Here is a 16403-nt window from a genome sequence, read left to right as displayed (position 1 = left end):
AATGAACCATATTTTTGCCTTTTCAGCTATTGGTAAGATATAGTAATCCTCAAGTAGAAGTTAAGTTGAATATCTGTTATGTTGTTTTAAGACACGTGCAACGGAGGGGGGGGGGGGGAGACCTGAAATAGCAATCAGTGATTCATGAGGGTAGATACAGCACCCCAATGTAGAAGTAGGTGAATCATTGTAAGTTGTATAGGCAAAATAAGGACAGTTTCTTGTCCCTTTAGTACTTACAATTCAGTGTTAGTCTTATGGAACTAAATGTTGACTGATGGCTACAGACAGGCACAGACTCCCAGTGTCACAGTTCCTGGCATTGCTCCTCAATAATTAAATATAAATTATGACCCTTAAATGTCATCCTAGACGGCATGTTAAAGGTGATCAGCCACTGACATGCAACGGAGGCTCTTATTTTGTGTACTGAACCAGTGATAATACACTAGAAAATAGAGAAATCACTCAGGCATCATTTTTGTGACTCTGTTGGTTTTCAAACACCCAGTGCCAAATGCTAGGCTGTAATAAAGATGGTCTTTAACAAATCACACAGGTACACTTTTGTTTTGTGTGTTTTATATTTTAATCTTTATTTTTATATTTATGTTTTTATTTAGATGTAAAGCGCATAGCACTTTATAACAATACTCTACCATTGATTGCAGTGGCCTGTGTTGAATATGTAAGTCTACAGGGCAAATATGTTCAGTAGATGATATTGGCCTTTTGAGAGCATGCACACTTTAGTATTAAATATGAAATGATGCAGAATATTTGCTTTTCCTGTTGTGATTGTGCTTTTGCTGATGTATTATACTATAAACCAGTGGTGTGGGATGAGTCCTCCCAGATCTCTGTCAATGCACATTTCCTAGTCCTTGTAATTAACACAGAATAAACCAATTACATTTTTTACAATTGCCATAAAGTTTACAGCTGCTTATTCTATAGCCCTTATGTAAATTAAAAACAAAAGCAAAATAGTTAATTTTACTTTTGTACTAATGTTCCTGCATTTATTATCTATTTTATAGACCGTGTCAACAGCCAGTGAACTCCGCAAGCCAATTTACTGGATTGTAGCTGCAAAAGCCATTGATTACGAACAGCTATTGCTTCTTATGGCGAATGTGAAGTGGGATGTAAAAGAAATTATGTCTCAACACAATGTATATGTGGATGCTTTACTGAAGGTATTTGTTTTGTTTTGTACAAGGTCAATTTGTATGGAGCTGAAACACTGAAAGTGTCACTTACTGCCTGTTGTAGGACTTTGTGCTACATTGTTTTTCTACTTTTTAGATTACAGAGATTCTTGAAACTCATTCTTAGGCTAGGTAGACACTGGAGGTTTTTCAGCCAATCATCGGGCCAATCACCCAATCAGCGACCGCTCGGCCACATATCGCGTTAGTGTGTATAATCACACGAACGACAATCGTTCCAAAGTGCTCATTGTCATTTCATTTGGTCGTTCTTACTGTTTAATAATCTCGTTCCAATCACCTTCCGATCATGTAGTGTGTATGCACTCATGTTCACGCTCTCCATAGAGTTTACAAAGTCACGGTCTTGTCAGCCGATGCCGGCAATGAACATGTCCCAGTGACTTAAATGTAGAGAGTGCTGTAGATGGAATAGTTCGTTTGTTCATTCGTTCTGAGACTGATAATTTCATTTCAGAGTCACAGAAGCTAACGAAATTCGTAATGACATCTGGATAGCTATAACAAGGCAGTTTTAATCAGTATGACATGAATGAATGAGTGACTATTGTGCTGTCATTCTCTAAACGACTAGACCCGATGAAGAGCACCGATCTGAAGGTAAATCGTGTCCATGTGCACACATGTATCGGCCGAGCGATCGGACCTTCAGTCCTTAGTAAAATCGTTGTAGATAACAGGTTGATCGAAAAATTCTCCAGGGTGTACCTAGTCTAACTGAAGCATGCACGTGTCACTGTACTGTGTGGGTCCGCTCCTCAAATATACTGTACCCTACATGGTAATGGCAGTATTCAATGCTGGCCGTTTAAATAGGAGATGTGTCACCATCAAGATCAGTGATATTAGGGCTGTTAAATGATCCCTGAGCGTTGTGGAGGAGGACAGAGCTCTAGGGGTTAATGGTTTTCCAGTGAATTTTGTAAAACGTAGTGTGATAGTGGGCAGCTATTTGCTGGCTGTCTGCAAGTATGTTATGAATGACAAGTAGCCAGTTTATGGAAGCGAGATGACACAGCCAAGGCTAAAATAATCACCACCATTTTCCTGAAGACAGATGGAAACAGTCCCGGCATATGTGCTATTTACAGGCTAAGGAGAGCAGAACAAATAATAATTTGCAATTTATGTTTATGAATTAGCAGAACAAATGGGTGGTGATGTATAAATAGAATGTTGCAGTCATTTAAGAGTTATTTCTTCGTTCAGTAATATACATGGTTTGGTAAAGTTATTTCCTAAAAGTAGGGTTACAAGTTCTTTAAATATAAGGTCCGCAATTATAATAGGTCTGTTGTAAAAGGAAAAGGTTGTTAAAGTGGACACTCAAACAAAATTTTGTGTTTAAAAAAAAAATGAAAAAAATCTAGAATTACTCTTTAATTTGCAGTTTATTATTTAGCTCTTCTGTTGTCTTCTGGTGGGAAGATAAGCATATATTAAAGTTACTTATTGGCGAGATGCTGATTTCAGTGTGTATGTATGTGTTCAGTTTTAATATTCTAAGCTTACCTTTGCTATCCGTGATGATAGAATTTGGAAGGCGGCTTCATCTGCTCTTTAACTACTGCCTCCGGCAGAGGAAAGTTATTGCATTTTGTTGCTGAGTATTGTTTATTATATCTGCGTCGCTCGTATTATTTCCCTTTCTTTTTTGTTCCCAGAATCCTTTTGGGTGTATAGACCTTTGTATAGAAATTAGGCAAAAAAAAAACGGCTTCCATAGAAAATAAGGAAAATATTGACTTTGTGTTACAGGAATTTGAACAGTTTAATAAGAAGTTATCTGAACTATCAAAGCATGTCCGGATACCCCTGCCTGTTTCCAATATTCTATGGGAACACTGTATCCGACTTGCCAACAGGACGCTTGTGGAGGGGTAAGTACCGCCTTCATTTTTATAACTTCAATAGTATTTTTATTATAAATTTTTCAAAAATTATGGGGTACAGAAAGAAGAAAAGGGATGGGGGGTAAGGAAAGGACACAAAATTAAAAGGGGAAGGGTTGAGGGGGTACATAGTGGGGGGAACACATTAAACAATTCTGCTGTTAAACCATATTACCGCCTTCATTTTTAAAGAGGCATCACACAGGAAAATTGTTTAACAGAAAAAATATTGCATTGTAACATAACGTTGCAACATATATGGCTATGATATATTTTGTTTATTGCTTAGTAAAGTTAAGTGGACATCATACTGTATCTTATATATCTATGTTTAATGGAGGAATGTACAGTTCTCACAGATATATACTGTATATTCCTATGGTGATGTGATAGATATGTGATTGCTGCATGTGGAATTTCATTTTTATTTAATTCTTTTAAGGATTTGATGTTGTTTATTTTAATGAATCGATTCACATGTTTAGATTCATGATTATTTATAATCATAATATAATTATTTGCTATATATTCTGTTTATAGCATTTTTGCGTTCTGATTAGGATTTATGTGTCATACATTTTAGCGCTGTCTCTATTTTCTCCTAGATCTCTATTTTATGGTTATTTAAAGACAACGCCTCTATTTTTTTCTCTTGGGTTCAACACTGATTTAAGCTCCAGTCTGTGTGTTGGGCACAGTTGTATATAACCCAGCAGATCTGTTGTCATGTCTTAGGACAATAAGATAAACACTTTTAAGTAGATGATGGAATTGAGAGCGGGGTTCCCCTTAAGCCACAGATTTCATATATAAATGTCGAAGTGGACATTTAGAAGGGGCAAAAATGTAATAGAAATGTAAGTGATATATAGATAGATATATAGCTATATATGATGGATATATTTCTGTGATTTTCCTATAGTTTTGTAAAGTGTTTCTGTCCCATCAAAAAAATGTATCCTGTAGCCCAGGGTTTCCCAAACCCAGTCCTCAGGGCTCCCCAACAGTGCAGGTTTTCCATATCTCCTTACTGGAGCACAGGTTTATTCATTACTGACTGACACATTGTAACAGATTCACAGGTGGTCCTAATTATGTCCCATGTGATCCGGAAAACCTGCACTGTTGGGGAGCCCTGAAGACTGGGTTTGGGAAACCCTGCTGTAGCCAATAGAAGTGGTTACACTTGTTACATGATCACAAACTCACATTCAAAGTTATGTCTTATGTCTTAGCATAACTGAAGATGTTACCGTGTGGTTACACCCATGTGAACAAAGTTGGTCGTTTGTGTAAACAACTGTAAACCAATAACTTTTGCTCTTCTGAGCTGTGCCGCACGGCATGCTGGGAAAATGTATTATTCAATATAAAATGTCGAAACGGATGCTCTAGAAATATTATTTGGTTCAGTAAACTCCGGCTTCGGTATTTATGGATGTCCAATAGGGGGTTTACTATTTCTTTAAATTAAAGGAGAATGCACAGATTATACCAATACAGGGAAGGTGAGGAAAAAGCTGAGTTTATTGGGGTTTTAAGAGTACTGCATAGCATGTTGATAGACTCAGAGATACCAGGCAGCACTTAAGTTTCTTGAAATGGGTTGTGTTGGGTTTTACACTCATGAGCCGACTTTAGAGCACAATTAATGTCTCTTCGTCTTGTTTAGTTACGCCAATGTCAAGAAGTGCAGCAACGAAGGCCGAGCCCTGATGCAGCTGGACTTCCAGCAATTCCTGATGAAGCTGGAGAAGCTAACAGACATCCGGCCGATTCCCGACAAGGAATTTGTGGAGACATACATCAAGGCCTATTACTTGACTGAGAATGACATGGAGCGCTGGATCAAGGAGCACAGGGTGAGCTTAGGAATCTTGTCCCATCTCTGTATTGTTCCGTTTACCTTAATTTTATAGTGACTATCAATATCATCATCATTTACGGTAGTGATTTGTTTCTGGGCATGAAGCACAGTTTTGGAGTAGTTTATTAGGAGACTAAAGTAAGCTTTGTCTGAGTTAGTGAACCATTTTCTGCCCAGTTGACCTATGCACAACCCACATAAATGTTCCCTTCTGCAATATCTTTCAGTTAGACGCTCAGTGAGATTTGGGCACCTGTCACTCTCGCCCTTCACCTCTTAGCACGCCACAGTAATAATGTCTTGGGTGGGATTAAGGTGGTGAACCGGCATGTCATCTTGAGAGGCTTTAAATGTGCTTCTCATGACTACAACACTCCTGAAACCTCACACACCAACCACCGCAATCCCCACATTAACAGTCTACAAGATATGGACAGAAAGCAAAAACAACACACCTAAAATCTCCCCAACAATATTATTATCTGCAGGGGTGCTGAGAAGAAAGGATTTGGTTAAATATCAACTCTTTTTGGCTGTGGCCAAGTCAATAACAAGCTCTGCAAAGTAAGAAAACTGTGCTCAAAAACAAAATGCCAGCGAATAGCCATGTTATGTACAAACCAATACATATTATCATGCTATTACAAACAGATGGCATAATCCACTGATCCTCCACAAGTCCGCAACTGCCTAGTTATATTATGTCACTTTATGTTAAATGTTAAGCACGTTATTAATGAAAGATCGAACAACGCTAATTCCAACGTGCAGTAATCTGGGTGAAGAAGGTTAGGAAGCCCTGCTCAATACAGTCATGGACAAAAGTTTTGAGAATGACACAAGTATTGGTTTTCACCAAGTTTTCCGACAGTGTTTTTAGGCCTTTTTGTCAGATGTTTCTATGGTATACTGAAGTAAAATTACAAGCATTTCATAAGTGTCAAAGGCTCTTATTACAATTACATTAAGTTTATGCAAAGAGTTAATATTTGCAGTGTTGACCCTTATTTTTGAAGACCTCTGCAGTTCGCCCTGACATGCTGTCAATCAACTTCTGGGCCACATACTGACTAATGGCCGCCCATTCTTGCCTAATCAATGCTTGGAGTTTGTCAGAATTTGTGGGTTTTTGTTTGTCCACCTGCCTCTTGAGGATTGACCACAAGTTCTCAATGGGATTAAGGTCTGGGGAGTTTCCTGGCCATGGACCCAAAATTTCGATGTTTTGATCCCTGAGCCACTTGGTTATCACTTTTCCCTTATGGCAAGGTGCTCCAGCATCCTGGAAAAGGCATTGTTCTTGGATGGTTGGGAGAAGTTGCTCTTGGAGGATGTTTTGGAACCATGCTTTACTCATGGCTGTGTTCTTAGGCAACATTGTGAGTGAGCCCACTCCCTTGGTTAAGAAGCATCTCCACATATGAATGGTCTGAGGATGCTTTACTGTTGGCATGACACAGGACTGATGGTAGCGTTCACCTTTCCTTCTCAGGACAAGCGTTTTTACAGCTGCCCCAAACAATCTGAAAGGGGATTAATCAGAGAAAATTACTTTACCCCAGTCCTCAGCAATCCAATCCCTGTAGCTTTTGCAGAATATCAGTCTGTCCCTGATGTTTTTCCTGGAGAGAAGTGGCTTCTTTGCTGGCTTTCTTGACACCAGGCCATCCTCCAAAAGTCGTTGCCTCACTGTGTGTCCAGATGCACCCACACCTGCCTGCTGCCATTCCTGAGCAAGCTCTGCACTGGTGGTGCCCGATCCAGCAGCCGAATCAACTTTAGGAGATGGTCCTGGCACTTGCTGGATGTTCTTGAGCGCCCTGAAGCCTTCTTCCCAACTGTTGAACCTCTCTCGTTGAAGTTCTTGATGATCCGATAAATGGTTGATTTAGGTGCAATCTTACTAGCAGTAATATCCTTGCCTGTGAAGCCCTTTTTTGTGCAAAACAGTGATGACTGCACGTGTTGCCTTGCAGATAACAACGGCTAACAGAGGAAGAACAGTGATTTCAAGCACCACCCTCCTGTTAAAGCTTCCAGTCTGTTATTCTAACTCAATCCGCATGACAGAGTGATCTCCAGCTTTGTACTTGTCAACACTCTTACCTGTGTTAAAGAGAGAATCACTGACCTGATGTCAGCTGGTCCTTTTGTGGCATGGCTGAAATGCAGTGGAAATGTTGTTTTTGGGATAAAGTTCATTGTCATGACAAAAAGGGACTTTGAAATTAATTGCAATTCACCTGATCACCATTATATACTGGAGTATATACAAATTGCCATCATATAAACTGAGGCAGGAGACTTTGTGAAAAATTATATCTGTGTCATTCTCAAAACTTTTGGCCATGACTGTAAGCTAAACAAGATCATTATTCTACAGCTATGGTATAGAACTTGTTGCACTTTTATGTGGAGCTGCCCTAGAGATTTGCATATTGTTTTAATGTGTGTTTGTTTTTGTCCTAGGAATACTCAACCAAGCAGTTAACAAATCTGGTGAATGTTTGTCTTGGCTCCCACATAAACAAAAAGGCCAGACAGAAGCTACTGGCAGCTATTGATGATCTAGACCGTCCGAAAAGATAACTCATCAGGAACTTTGATGTATTGACTGGCCTGATGTAACACTTGTTATTGGCACTGATTGGAAAAGGAAATAAAGTAGTAGTAATATGCATAAGTGTTCTCTCACGTCTGGATAAATAGCATGGAATTCAATATATATTACATTGGGTTCCTGTGTATTATGGACACTGGACACATTTTCCATTTTGTTAGTTTTAGATATATAGATCTGGGAGGTGATTTTTTAACTTTCTTCCAACCTCCAAACTGGTATGTCCCCCCTTCCCCCTCCTGGGGACTCCTGCTATGTACAAGATCCAGCTCTCCCAACTCTCCTTGAATAGGTTTGCAAACTGACCAACCATGGTATTGGGGTGATATGAATGGCTGCTTCTGATTGGCTGCATCACAGTGACCATCCAAACAAGGTAGTCTTTCATAATACACTGCCCCAATACCATGGATTGGTTCTATATAGGCACTATGCACTGCTGCCAGTGGGTCTGTTGAGAAGGGAGATGGAACTTCTGAGCATCACGGATCACAATAGATAGAATCTGCCCATCTGATAGTCAAGAGGAGGCAGAACAGGGGATAAAAATATAAATGAACATCCGCTTTAAGCCTCTACTTTTTATATTTACAGTAGCACTTTTCTTAAACCAGGCACCGTCCAAAATCGATGAGTCGGCGGAAGTATTGTAGACTGTAACCAAGAACATAATAAGGAATATACAGTGTGATGTTTCAGTGTCCTCAAATATCCAGAATGTTGCAGATGAAGGACATCACCTTAAGACAGGGCCAGCCAAATAGTAACTAATTAGTGTCCCTGTTTAACCTCCAAACTCACCAGACTGTATTCTGTGAGCTAATATTATTAAAATCCGCGTGCTGAAGCCCCGAATCGCGTATTGCAACCCATACACTCATGTCCCATTATCCAACCCACCCTCCTCCATTAATCATTGTGAAGGTTTAAACATGATTAGTACATACCAAATAGCAAAAAAGAAAAGGCAAAACGTAAATATAGTCACTATAAAGCTGCTAGAGACCAATACATTCGGAGCGTTACTATATTGCCAAATGCTTATCCAAGATGAATGACTACCTAGTTATACCATGCTGACACGCACCAGAATTGTTGTGTTTAGGGTTCTGACCATGAGACTGTTACATATTATAGATACAACACACAAGTGATGTTAATATATGTATAAAAGCCTGTAAATAGCATCTGTATAATCACCGAGTTCTGATGTCATCACTTCTAATCCGTTCTGATGACATCACTGCTGTGTTCATTGGTAAAACTTGTGCATTATAAAGAATAATGCTCTCCCTACTGTAAATGATTGCAGATTTTAGAAGTAACGCTGGATCTCTGTCACCTGTTCTGCCCCCGGCTTTCTGCTTTTGTAAGTCTCAAAATCCCCTTGGTGGTTTCTAACGTCCTGATAATTTACAGTAGGGAGTACATTATCCTCTATGTAAGCCAACACTGCACTGTTCTCTTCCATGACTGCTCTCTGATCATGTTCTGTTTATACCGCTGTGTGGATACAGTAATCTGTATATCCTGTACAGTATTGGCCAGCTTCCATATTAATATATACAGCTTCATATATGTCTGTGGACTATTGGGTTCTTATATAAATTGTTTTGTGTTCTCATGATATGTCTGATGATGGTTCTATTTCTTATTCACCTCTTGCTCAGCTGTCGGGACGTAGTACTTGCTGCTTTTGTATTGCCTCACTTTCAAAGTAAATTAAGCTGTCAAATCTAAATGAAAATGTTGATTGAAAACATGGCTGTGGAATAAAACACTAATGATGAACCTCAAGCCTTTGTTTCAGTATTCAGAGGTAACGGGCAAGTGAATGGAACAGAACTGGCCGTAGGGATCAATGTGGCTCATGAGATTAATATGCATGGCAAATACCCAGCTTCACGTGATGACTGCAGGGAATGTACATATAAGGATTATTTACCAGTATTGTTCAAAGTGGTAACATTGTACTAAACCAGAGCAACCGGACCCTTGTATTAATTGTCATATTGCACAAAATAGATAAAAGCTGATTGGTTGACGTGGGTTACTGTACAGCTACAGCTTTGAGAGATATTAGTAAATAAGGATCGTGCCCGTCTTGCATGTGTCATAGGGATTAGTCATCTTGCTTCCCTCTCTATAATTCATGTATTCACCATTCAATGAACTTAACAAAGGGGAAAGGCATTCTGAACTTAAGTGTGAAAGTTATCTGTAATGTATGAAGTGTAAACATGTACCATTATATGAGCAGACAGCTTTAACTAGGTTATCGTCATTCATTCATTCATGGCTGTATCAGAGCATGTTTGCCAGTAAAGAAGTGATTGCACATGTAAACTACTCTACCAATAATATTATTCAATAAAGAAAAATTCTATGCAGAACATCGATTATGCCAGTTCCCTACTTACCCCACAGTTTCCCACGTGGTATTTAATGTTAATCTATACTATTAGAGGAGTTCCATTTCAGTTCTGATTTATCCAATCCCACTTTCTTAGCTATAAGCGTATTTCCTGGGGGGTCCCTCCCCTGAGACACAACGTTTAATCTACTAGGAAGGGTCCTGGCACTGCTTGACCTCCCCCCCCCCCCCCCAGCACTATAAAGCACCCAGGCTCTTTCCAACATTCCTGGGCTGTGGGGTAACTAATAAGATTTGGGGTCCCTGGAGTTGTAACTTTGCTGTTGTTCTATTGTAACTTTTTAGCGGTATATTTATTAAACGGCGGCTACGAAAAACACTTGTTTGCCGTCATTTTTTATAACAAAAATTTGCCAGTGACCTTTGCCTTTAATAAAATAAAATTGCCGTTTGAAAGCATTACTACAAGCTGCAGAGAATCAGCAGTTTTTCATAATCGCCGCTGGATAAATATACCACTTTAATGTCTATCAAATGTGAGTGTGACCTCGTTTTAGCAAACACAGGAACAGAGAGATTTACCGATCTCAAAAGGCTTTTTTTTAAAACAAACAATCTTACAGTATACTGTCCTGTGAATTTAATTTGAGAAATGTCATGAAATTTGCTTACCTACCGCAATATGTTTATTTATTTTCTTCTCCTCCTGTTTAAATAATTATATTCCGCTTTTCACCAAGGCCAACTCAATAAATCTCCAAAATGGACCCACTTTTTAACTTTCCAATAATGAAACATGAGGGGGAAGGGTCTTTAAAATAATAATAATAATGAAAAAAAAAAAGTGTCAATTTAGTCTCCAGAGGTCGTATGGATATATAGCTGATAATTCTACAATCTTCTGGGTGAGATGGTAAAAAATAAACTAATACTAACTTATTCCGCGTACTATTTCTACATTACAAGGAGGGTTATGGAAGGATTGCACAAGAAAATCACCTTTCAAACCCATTGAAAATGCATGAAAAACATATCTGAATAGAACATTATTTTTAATTTTTAGTTAGTAGTTTTAAATATACTGTAGAACTTACCTGATTTTCATCCTGCAGTTTAGAGGACAATCAACAACTAATATCTCATTCTGCATTTACTCAGCAACAGGCAATTGTATGGTAGGAAAGATGGCCATTGTCATTTATTATCATTTATCCGACATCTTGCAATTGCTTTTCCATTAAAATCCCGTGTATTGGTTCTGCTGGTGGAGAACCATGCTTGGATGTAATTAATTCCTGCAGTTCATCTGTCTGATTCAATCAGCCAATTACTTGAGTGGTAGAAATGGTTTTCTTCTGTTACTAGATCTTCCTTTCATCAGTAGTAGCGTATCTCGGACAGGCAGATGTGAGTAATTACTGAGCACTAGGGGGCTTCGCGATGGTATGAGCTCGCAACACATCAAAGACATAGAGTATAGATTTTGGTATTTTGTGTCAACTGGTGGATACATAATTCCATCTATCAACTGTGGCCATAAAGCATTACGCTCCTAAATTATCAATAAACTATTGCGAAGAAAGACCTAGGGGGTAAATGTATCAAGCGGAGATGTTACCTATAGCAACCAATCAGATTCTAGCTATCAATTTGTAGAATGTGCTAAATAAATGATAACTGGAATCTGATTGGTTGCTATAGACAACATCTCCACTTTTTAATCCCGCTGGAAACTTGCAGCTTGATACATTTACCCCCCGGCAGCACGGTGGCTGAGTGGTTCTGCCTCACAGCGCTGGGGTCATGAGTTCAATTCCCGACCATGGCCTTATCTGTGTGGAGTTTGTATGTTCTCCCTGTGTTTGCGTGGGTTTCCTCCGGGTGCTCCGGTTTCCTCCCACACTCCAAAAACATACTGGTAGGTTAATTGGCTGCTATCAAAAATTGACCCTAGTCTCTCTCTCTCTCTCTCTCTCTGTGTGTATGTTAAGGAATTTAGACTGTAACCTCCAATGGGGCAAGGACTGATGTGAGTTCTCTGTACAGCGCTGCGGAATCAGTGGCGCTATATAAATAAATGGTGATGATGATGATCTTACATGAAATTTGTTAAGTAAAATTAAATTACTTTTTGAAGAAAACCAAGGCAAAATAAATCATCCTATATAGTACAGTGAAAGTATATTTAAACATATAGTAGACATTATAATCATTTATATGATTTGATTTTGCTCTATAGCGCATTGGTATTCCCATGTCCGAAGAATGCTTGGTAAGGCCATATCATAGCTGGCGGACACTACATACTACAAGGTGTCTGGGATTTGGCTGCAGATGGTAGTGTGTTATAAGAAGAGGGCACCAATCATTTTAAATGCACTTTTCTTAGTGTTTTACTAAACTTTCTTCATTGATCTCTTAACCTTATTAGTAACTAGTGGAACTCAAAAGTATTAGTGTGGGGCAGCACCCAACGTCAGGAGGTAGATTCTAGCTGGAGTCGGTGATGAGCCCTTTAACAAACATACACTTGCTGACTGTCAAGATCAATCAGGACCAGATTTCGTTTTTTGGAACAAGATTATTGAAAATTAGACAAGGTGGTGGCGAGGGTGCCTTTTTCTGGGTTTTTCACCTTGTGGAAGAGGCGTACGGCTATTTCAACTCTGCAAAACTTCTTGAATTTGGTAAAAGCTCTGAAATGCTGGAGATCAGATCTTGTCCTCTACATTCCAGACGCATTGTGAATTTCTGGGCGCACTTTGTCCAATGTAATAAAAAGTTTTGCTCGCACAAAAGCGACACATGAAATGAAAAATGTCCCCCTCACTTTCATTATTAATTTAAGCCACAAATGAGGCAACATTTACACTGAGAGGGTGCACGTCAAATGTTTCCTACTGTCTGCGCCCTGTGGCACGCGTCTACTTTGTGTGGGTGTCTCAAGATAGGGGAGGATAGGTGCTCGCCTTGAAGTGTGCTGAGCGGAGCATTTAGGTACAACTGTGCAAAATCAGGACCCGCACAGCGCTGGGTTCCTGAATTCGATTCTGATCACGGCCCTATCTGTATGGAGTTTGTATGTTCTCCTCGTGTTTGCGTGGGTTTCCTCCATGTACTCAGGTTTCCTTTCACGGTCCAAAAATTTACTTGTAGGTTAATTAACTTCTGATAAAACGAAACCTAGTATGTATGTGTCTGTGTGGTAGGGAATCTAGATTGTAATCTCCATTAGGGCAGGGACTGATGTGAATTATTAAATATTCTTTGTACAGCGCTGTGTAATATGATTGGCGCTGTAGCATATAGAGCATTTCAGTTCTTAAAGGAGAAGGAATGAATTCAACATAAATAAATGTATGTATATATATCATCATCATTTATATAACTCCGCTATTTCTGCAGCGCTGTACAGAGAACGCACTCCCATCAGTCCCTGCCCCATAGGAGCTTACAGTCTAAATTCCCTAACATATACACACAGACTAGGGTCAATTTGATAGCAGTCAATTAACCTACTAGTATGTTTTTAGATTTTGGGTGGAAACCAGAGCACCCGGAGGAAACCCACGGGAAGAGCATACAAACTCCACACAGATAAGGCCAGGAATCAAACTCATGACCCTAGTGCTGTGAGGCATACATACATACATACATACACTATATATAAATTCATAAATAATGCATTTTACAGGATGCACAGAGTAAGCTTAATAAATGAGATCCCTCTCTGCTAATTCACAGAAAACTTGGCTGGGTGAACTGCACTTTAGAGCTCTTGAAGCCAATGAATGCATTGCCGTCTTATGCACTCGCATGTTAATATTAAACACGCTCTACATACACAACTGGTAGGAGTTTGGGAAACGTTTAATTTGTTTTATGATTTCTCCAAGATGCATTAATTTTATTTTTAAAGCAGGAACCGTACATCAGTCATCTGAGGTGCCAGCCATGGATAGTAAGATGGGCATCCAGCTTTATCAAAGCCACAATAAGCTACATCCTATAAATTATAGTGTGCAAAACGTGTGCCAAGGTTCAATGAGTAACTCCAGTGATATTTAATCGTTGTGAGTTATGCTAGCCGTAATATTTATTAAAAAACATCTAAGCATCTACACAAGCGCCAGCCACAACAGTTTGATAAATTAATACATTAATTTCTCTCCAAACAACTTTCACCTGATTAATGTAATAGACCAATGTTTTGGATTTATGTAAAGAGAAGCCGTGCATTGCATTTATAAGCAAAGCAGAAGTAAATATTGATACCATGATAAAGTTTTCTGGATAAACAAGAATGCAAGTGGTTTATTATTCTATTAAGTTTTTTTCTACACCATATCAAGCTTCTACTTGAGCCATATCCAACCTCATATTTCTAAACCCTTTACTTGTAGAACTGATCTCTAGCATTCCACAGCTGGCAGTAATCCTTGACAATAATGGTTTACAGACAAAGTTTTTGTTCTTGCAAGGAATGGGCATCATAGCTATGGGAGCAGTGGAGAACATTTGTTACGTTCGGGCTTATTTTTTACTATGCAGTGAAAATATAGATTTCATACCACCGCTTGTTGGATGAATAAAAAATCTATGATCGCTGCTATTTACCAAGGAAACATCGCCAGCGATACTGGACGGCAGTGGTAAGAGTAATCTTACCACCAGTCTTGATGCAGGGGGGCAAAGAAAATTTGAAATGATTAAAAAAGAACAGTTAAAAGTATTTAAAAAATAAATAAATAAATAAGTATTTCCTCTTATTCCACGTTGAAAACAAATACTGCATTTATTTAAATAAATAAATAAAGCATTTATTCTTTCAATATCCTCAACTATCATGGTCCAGAGCGGGTGACAGCGATCGGAGGATTGTGGTGATACATGTTCCACTGCGATACTTGTTGAATAGGTTCCCTAAAGCTGTGCATGGGAAAGCTTTCTCCGGAGATGCGATAGTGCAGTGTTGGCTAACCTGTGACACTCCAGGTATTTGTGAAACTACAAGTCCCAGCATGCTTTGCCAATATATAGCAGCTTATTGCTGGAAGGGTATGCTGGGACTTGTAGTTTCACAAACACCTGGAGTGTCATAGGTTAGCTGCGATAGCGTGTCAGTAGACTTTTATAGATGGGGAGAAGCTCCCATCTCCAGCAAAAACACCAACGGAGATGGGGCATTTCTCTACATAATGAATAGACCCCTTCTGACAAATCACTTATTAGTTTAGCAAAAAAAAAAGAAATTGCTTTCACAGCAATACATGCTGCCCCATCTGTATGTGCATAACGCCTTCAGAAAAGCCCGAACATTACATTTATTCCCACTGTATTCTTCTCTCCAACTGTGCATGTGCGAGATTCCACAGCGTATTTTAAGTAATGCTGGAAGGGAACAAATTTAAAAGTCACAAAGGAGAAAGCAGAGCTCCTATCATGTGCCCTCCTCTATAAATCTACACCCTACTGCTTTTAACCTTGTTTGAAGAAAGGTCTGTGTGTGGAGGTGGGGATGTAAGAGCTGCTGCTCCTCCTCTTCAGTGACATCACAACACAGCATCACACTCCCAACCTATCACTGAACGGAGTTGAAGCAGCTGACCGCACCATTATGAGTGCTGTCAACTATTGTCAGTCAATGAGGGAGGTTGTGTTTATTTTAAATCCATCGGCCAGGTGGCGCTCAGTGCAGAGAAGCAAAAAATAAAACCCCCTCTACATGAGTGACATGATCAGTGATTTAGGCGCCCCTAAAATGCTGGCGTTCTAGGCAACAGCCTTAGGTCACATAGTGGTAGTGCTGGATCAGGCACAGATGTAGCAGCAAAATTCTGGAGTTGTTTTTCTCTAGAATGTTTCTCTAGAATGTTGTGCATATATGTACATTGCAATGAGGCTTTACACAGCCTGTGTGATGTTTACACTTTAATGAAGCGATTTCAAGGTAAGTTATATTACATTGGATGGAAACATTTTTGGGATCTTCCAGCTGCACAGTTATTTTACTTATGATGCAGGAGCTTGGGATATACAAATGCCGAAAGACGAGGAAGAAAGTAGCAGCATCAATCACTGTAACACATCGGAGCGCTCAAAGCATTTGTAAAACTGTTGGCGGTACTCCCTTAGGGAAATACAACTGCTGAAACACACGATATGCTGACAGTAGGAGAAGCAAGGATTTGTGAACCTTCAGATCTTTGGAAACCTCATAGATTGTAAACTTGCGAGCAGGGCTTTCTTACCTCTCTGTCTGTATTACTCAGTTTTGTTTTATTTCTGTGTTTGTCCTCAACTGTAAGCGCTACAGAATTTGCTGGTACTATATAAATGATATAGAGTAAATCTCTAATAACACACACGGTTCATTAGTTATGGTTAGGATTATATACGCTGTGTATGATGAATAAAA

General features: G+C 39.2%; 1 protein-coding gene across 2 annotated transcripts in view; it reads left to right on the top strand.

Moving 5' to 3' along the window:
• Positions 1-9402, top strand: part of VPS50 (VPS50 subunit of EARP/GARPII complex) — a 183385-nt gene extending 173983 nt beyond the window's left edge. Inside the window, exons 25-28 of one of the 2 annotated variants that reach the window (XM_075211803.1) lie at positions 1041-1199; positions 2991-3112; positions 4797-4986; positions 7461-9402. In XM_075211803.1, the coding sequence (XP_075067904.1) occupies positions 1041-1199; positions 2991-3112; positions 4797-4986; positions 7461-7580 (591 nt within the window). In that variant the 3' untranslated portion in view covers positions 7581-9402. Of the gene's footprint in view, positions 1-1040; positions 1200-2990; positions 3124-3302; positions 3453-4796; positions 4987-7460 lie in introns of those variants that run through there. The other variant, XM_075211804.1, reaches the window with a different exon arrangement.
• Positions 9403-16403: the final 7001 nt, after the last annotated feature.

Source organism: Mixophyes fleayi, chromosome 5, assembly GCF_038048845.1.
Source record: "Mixophyes fleayi isolate aMixFle1 chromosome 5, aMixFle1.hap1, whole genome shotgun sequence".
Classification (NCBI taxonomy): domain Eukaryota; kingdom Metazoa; phylum Chordata; class Amphibia; order Anura; family Limnodynastidae; genus Mixophyes; species Mixophyes fleayi.
This window is presented reverse-complemented; position numbering and strand designations above follow the sequence as displayed.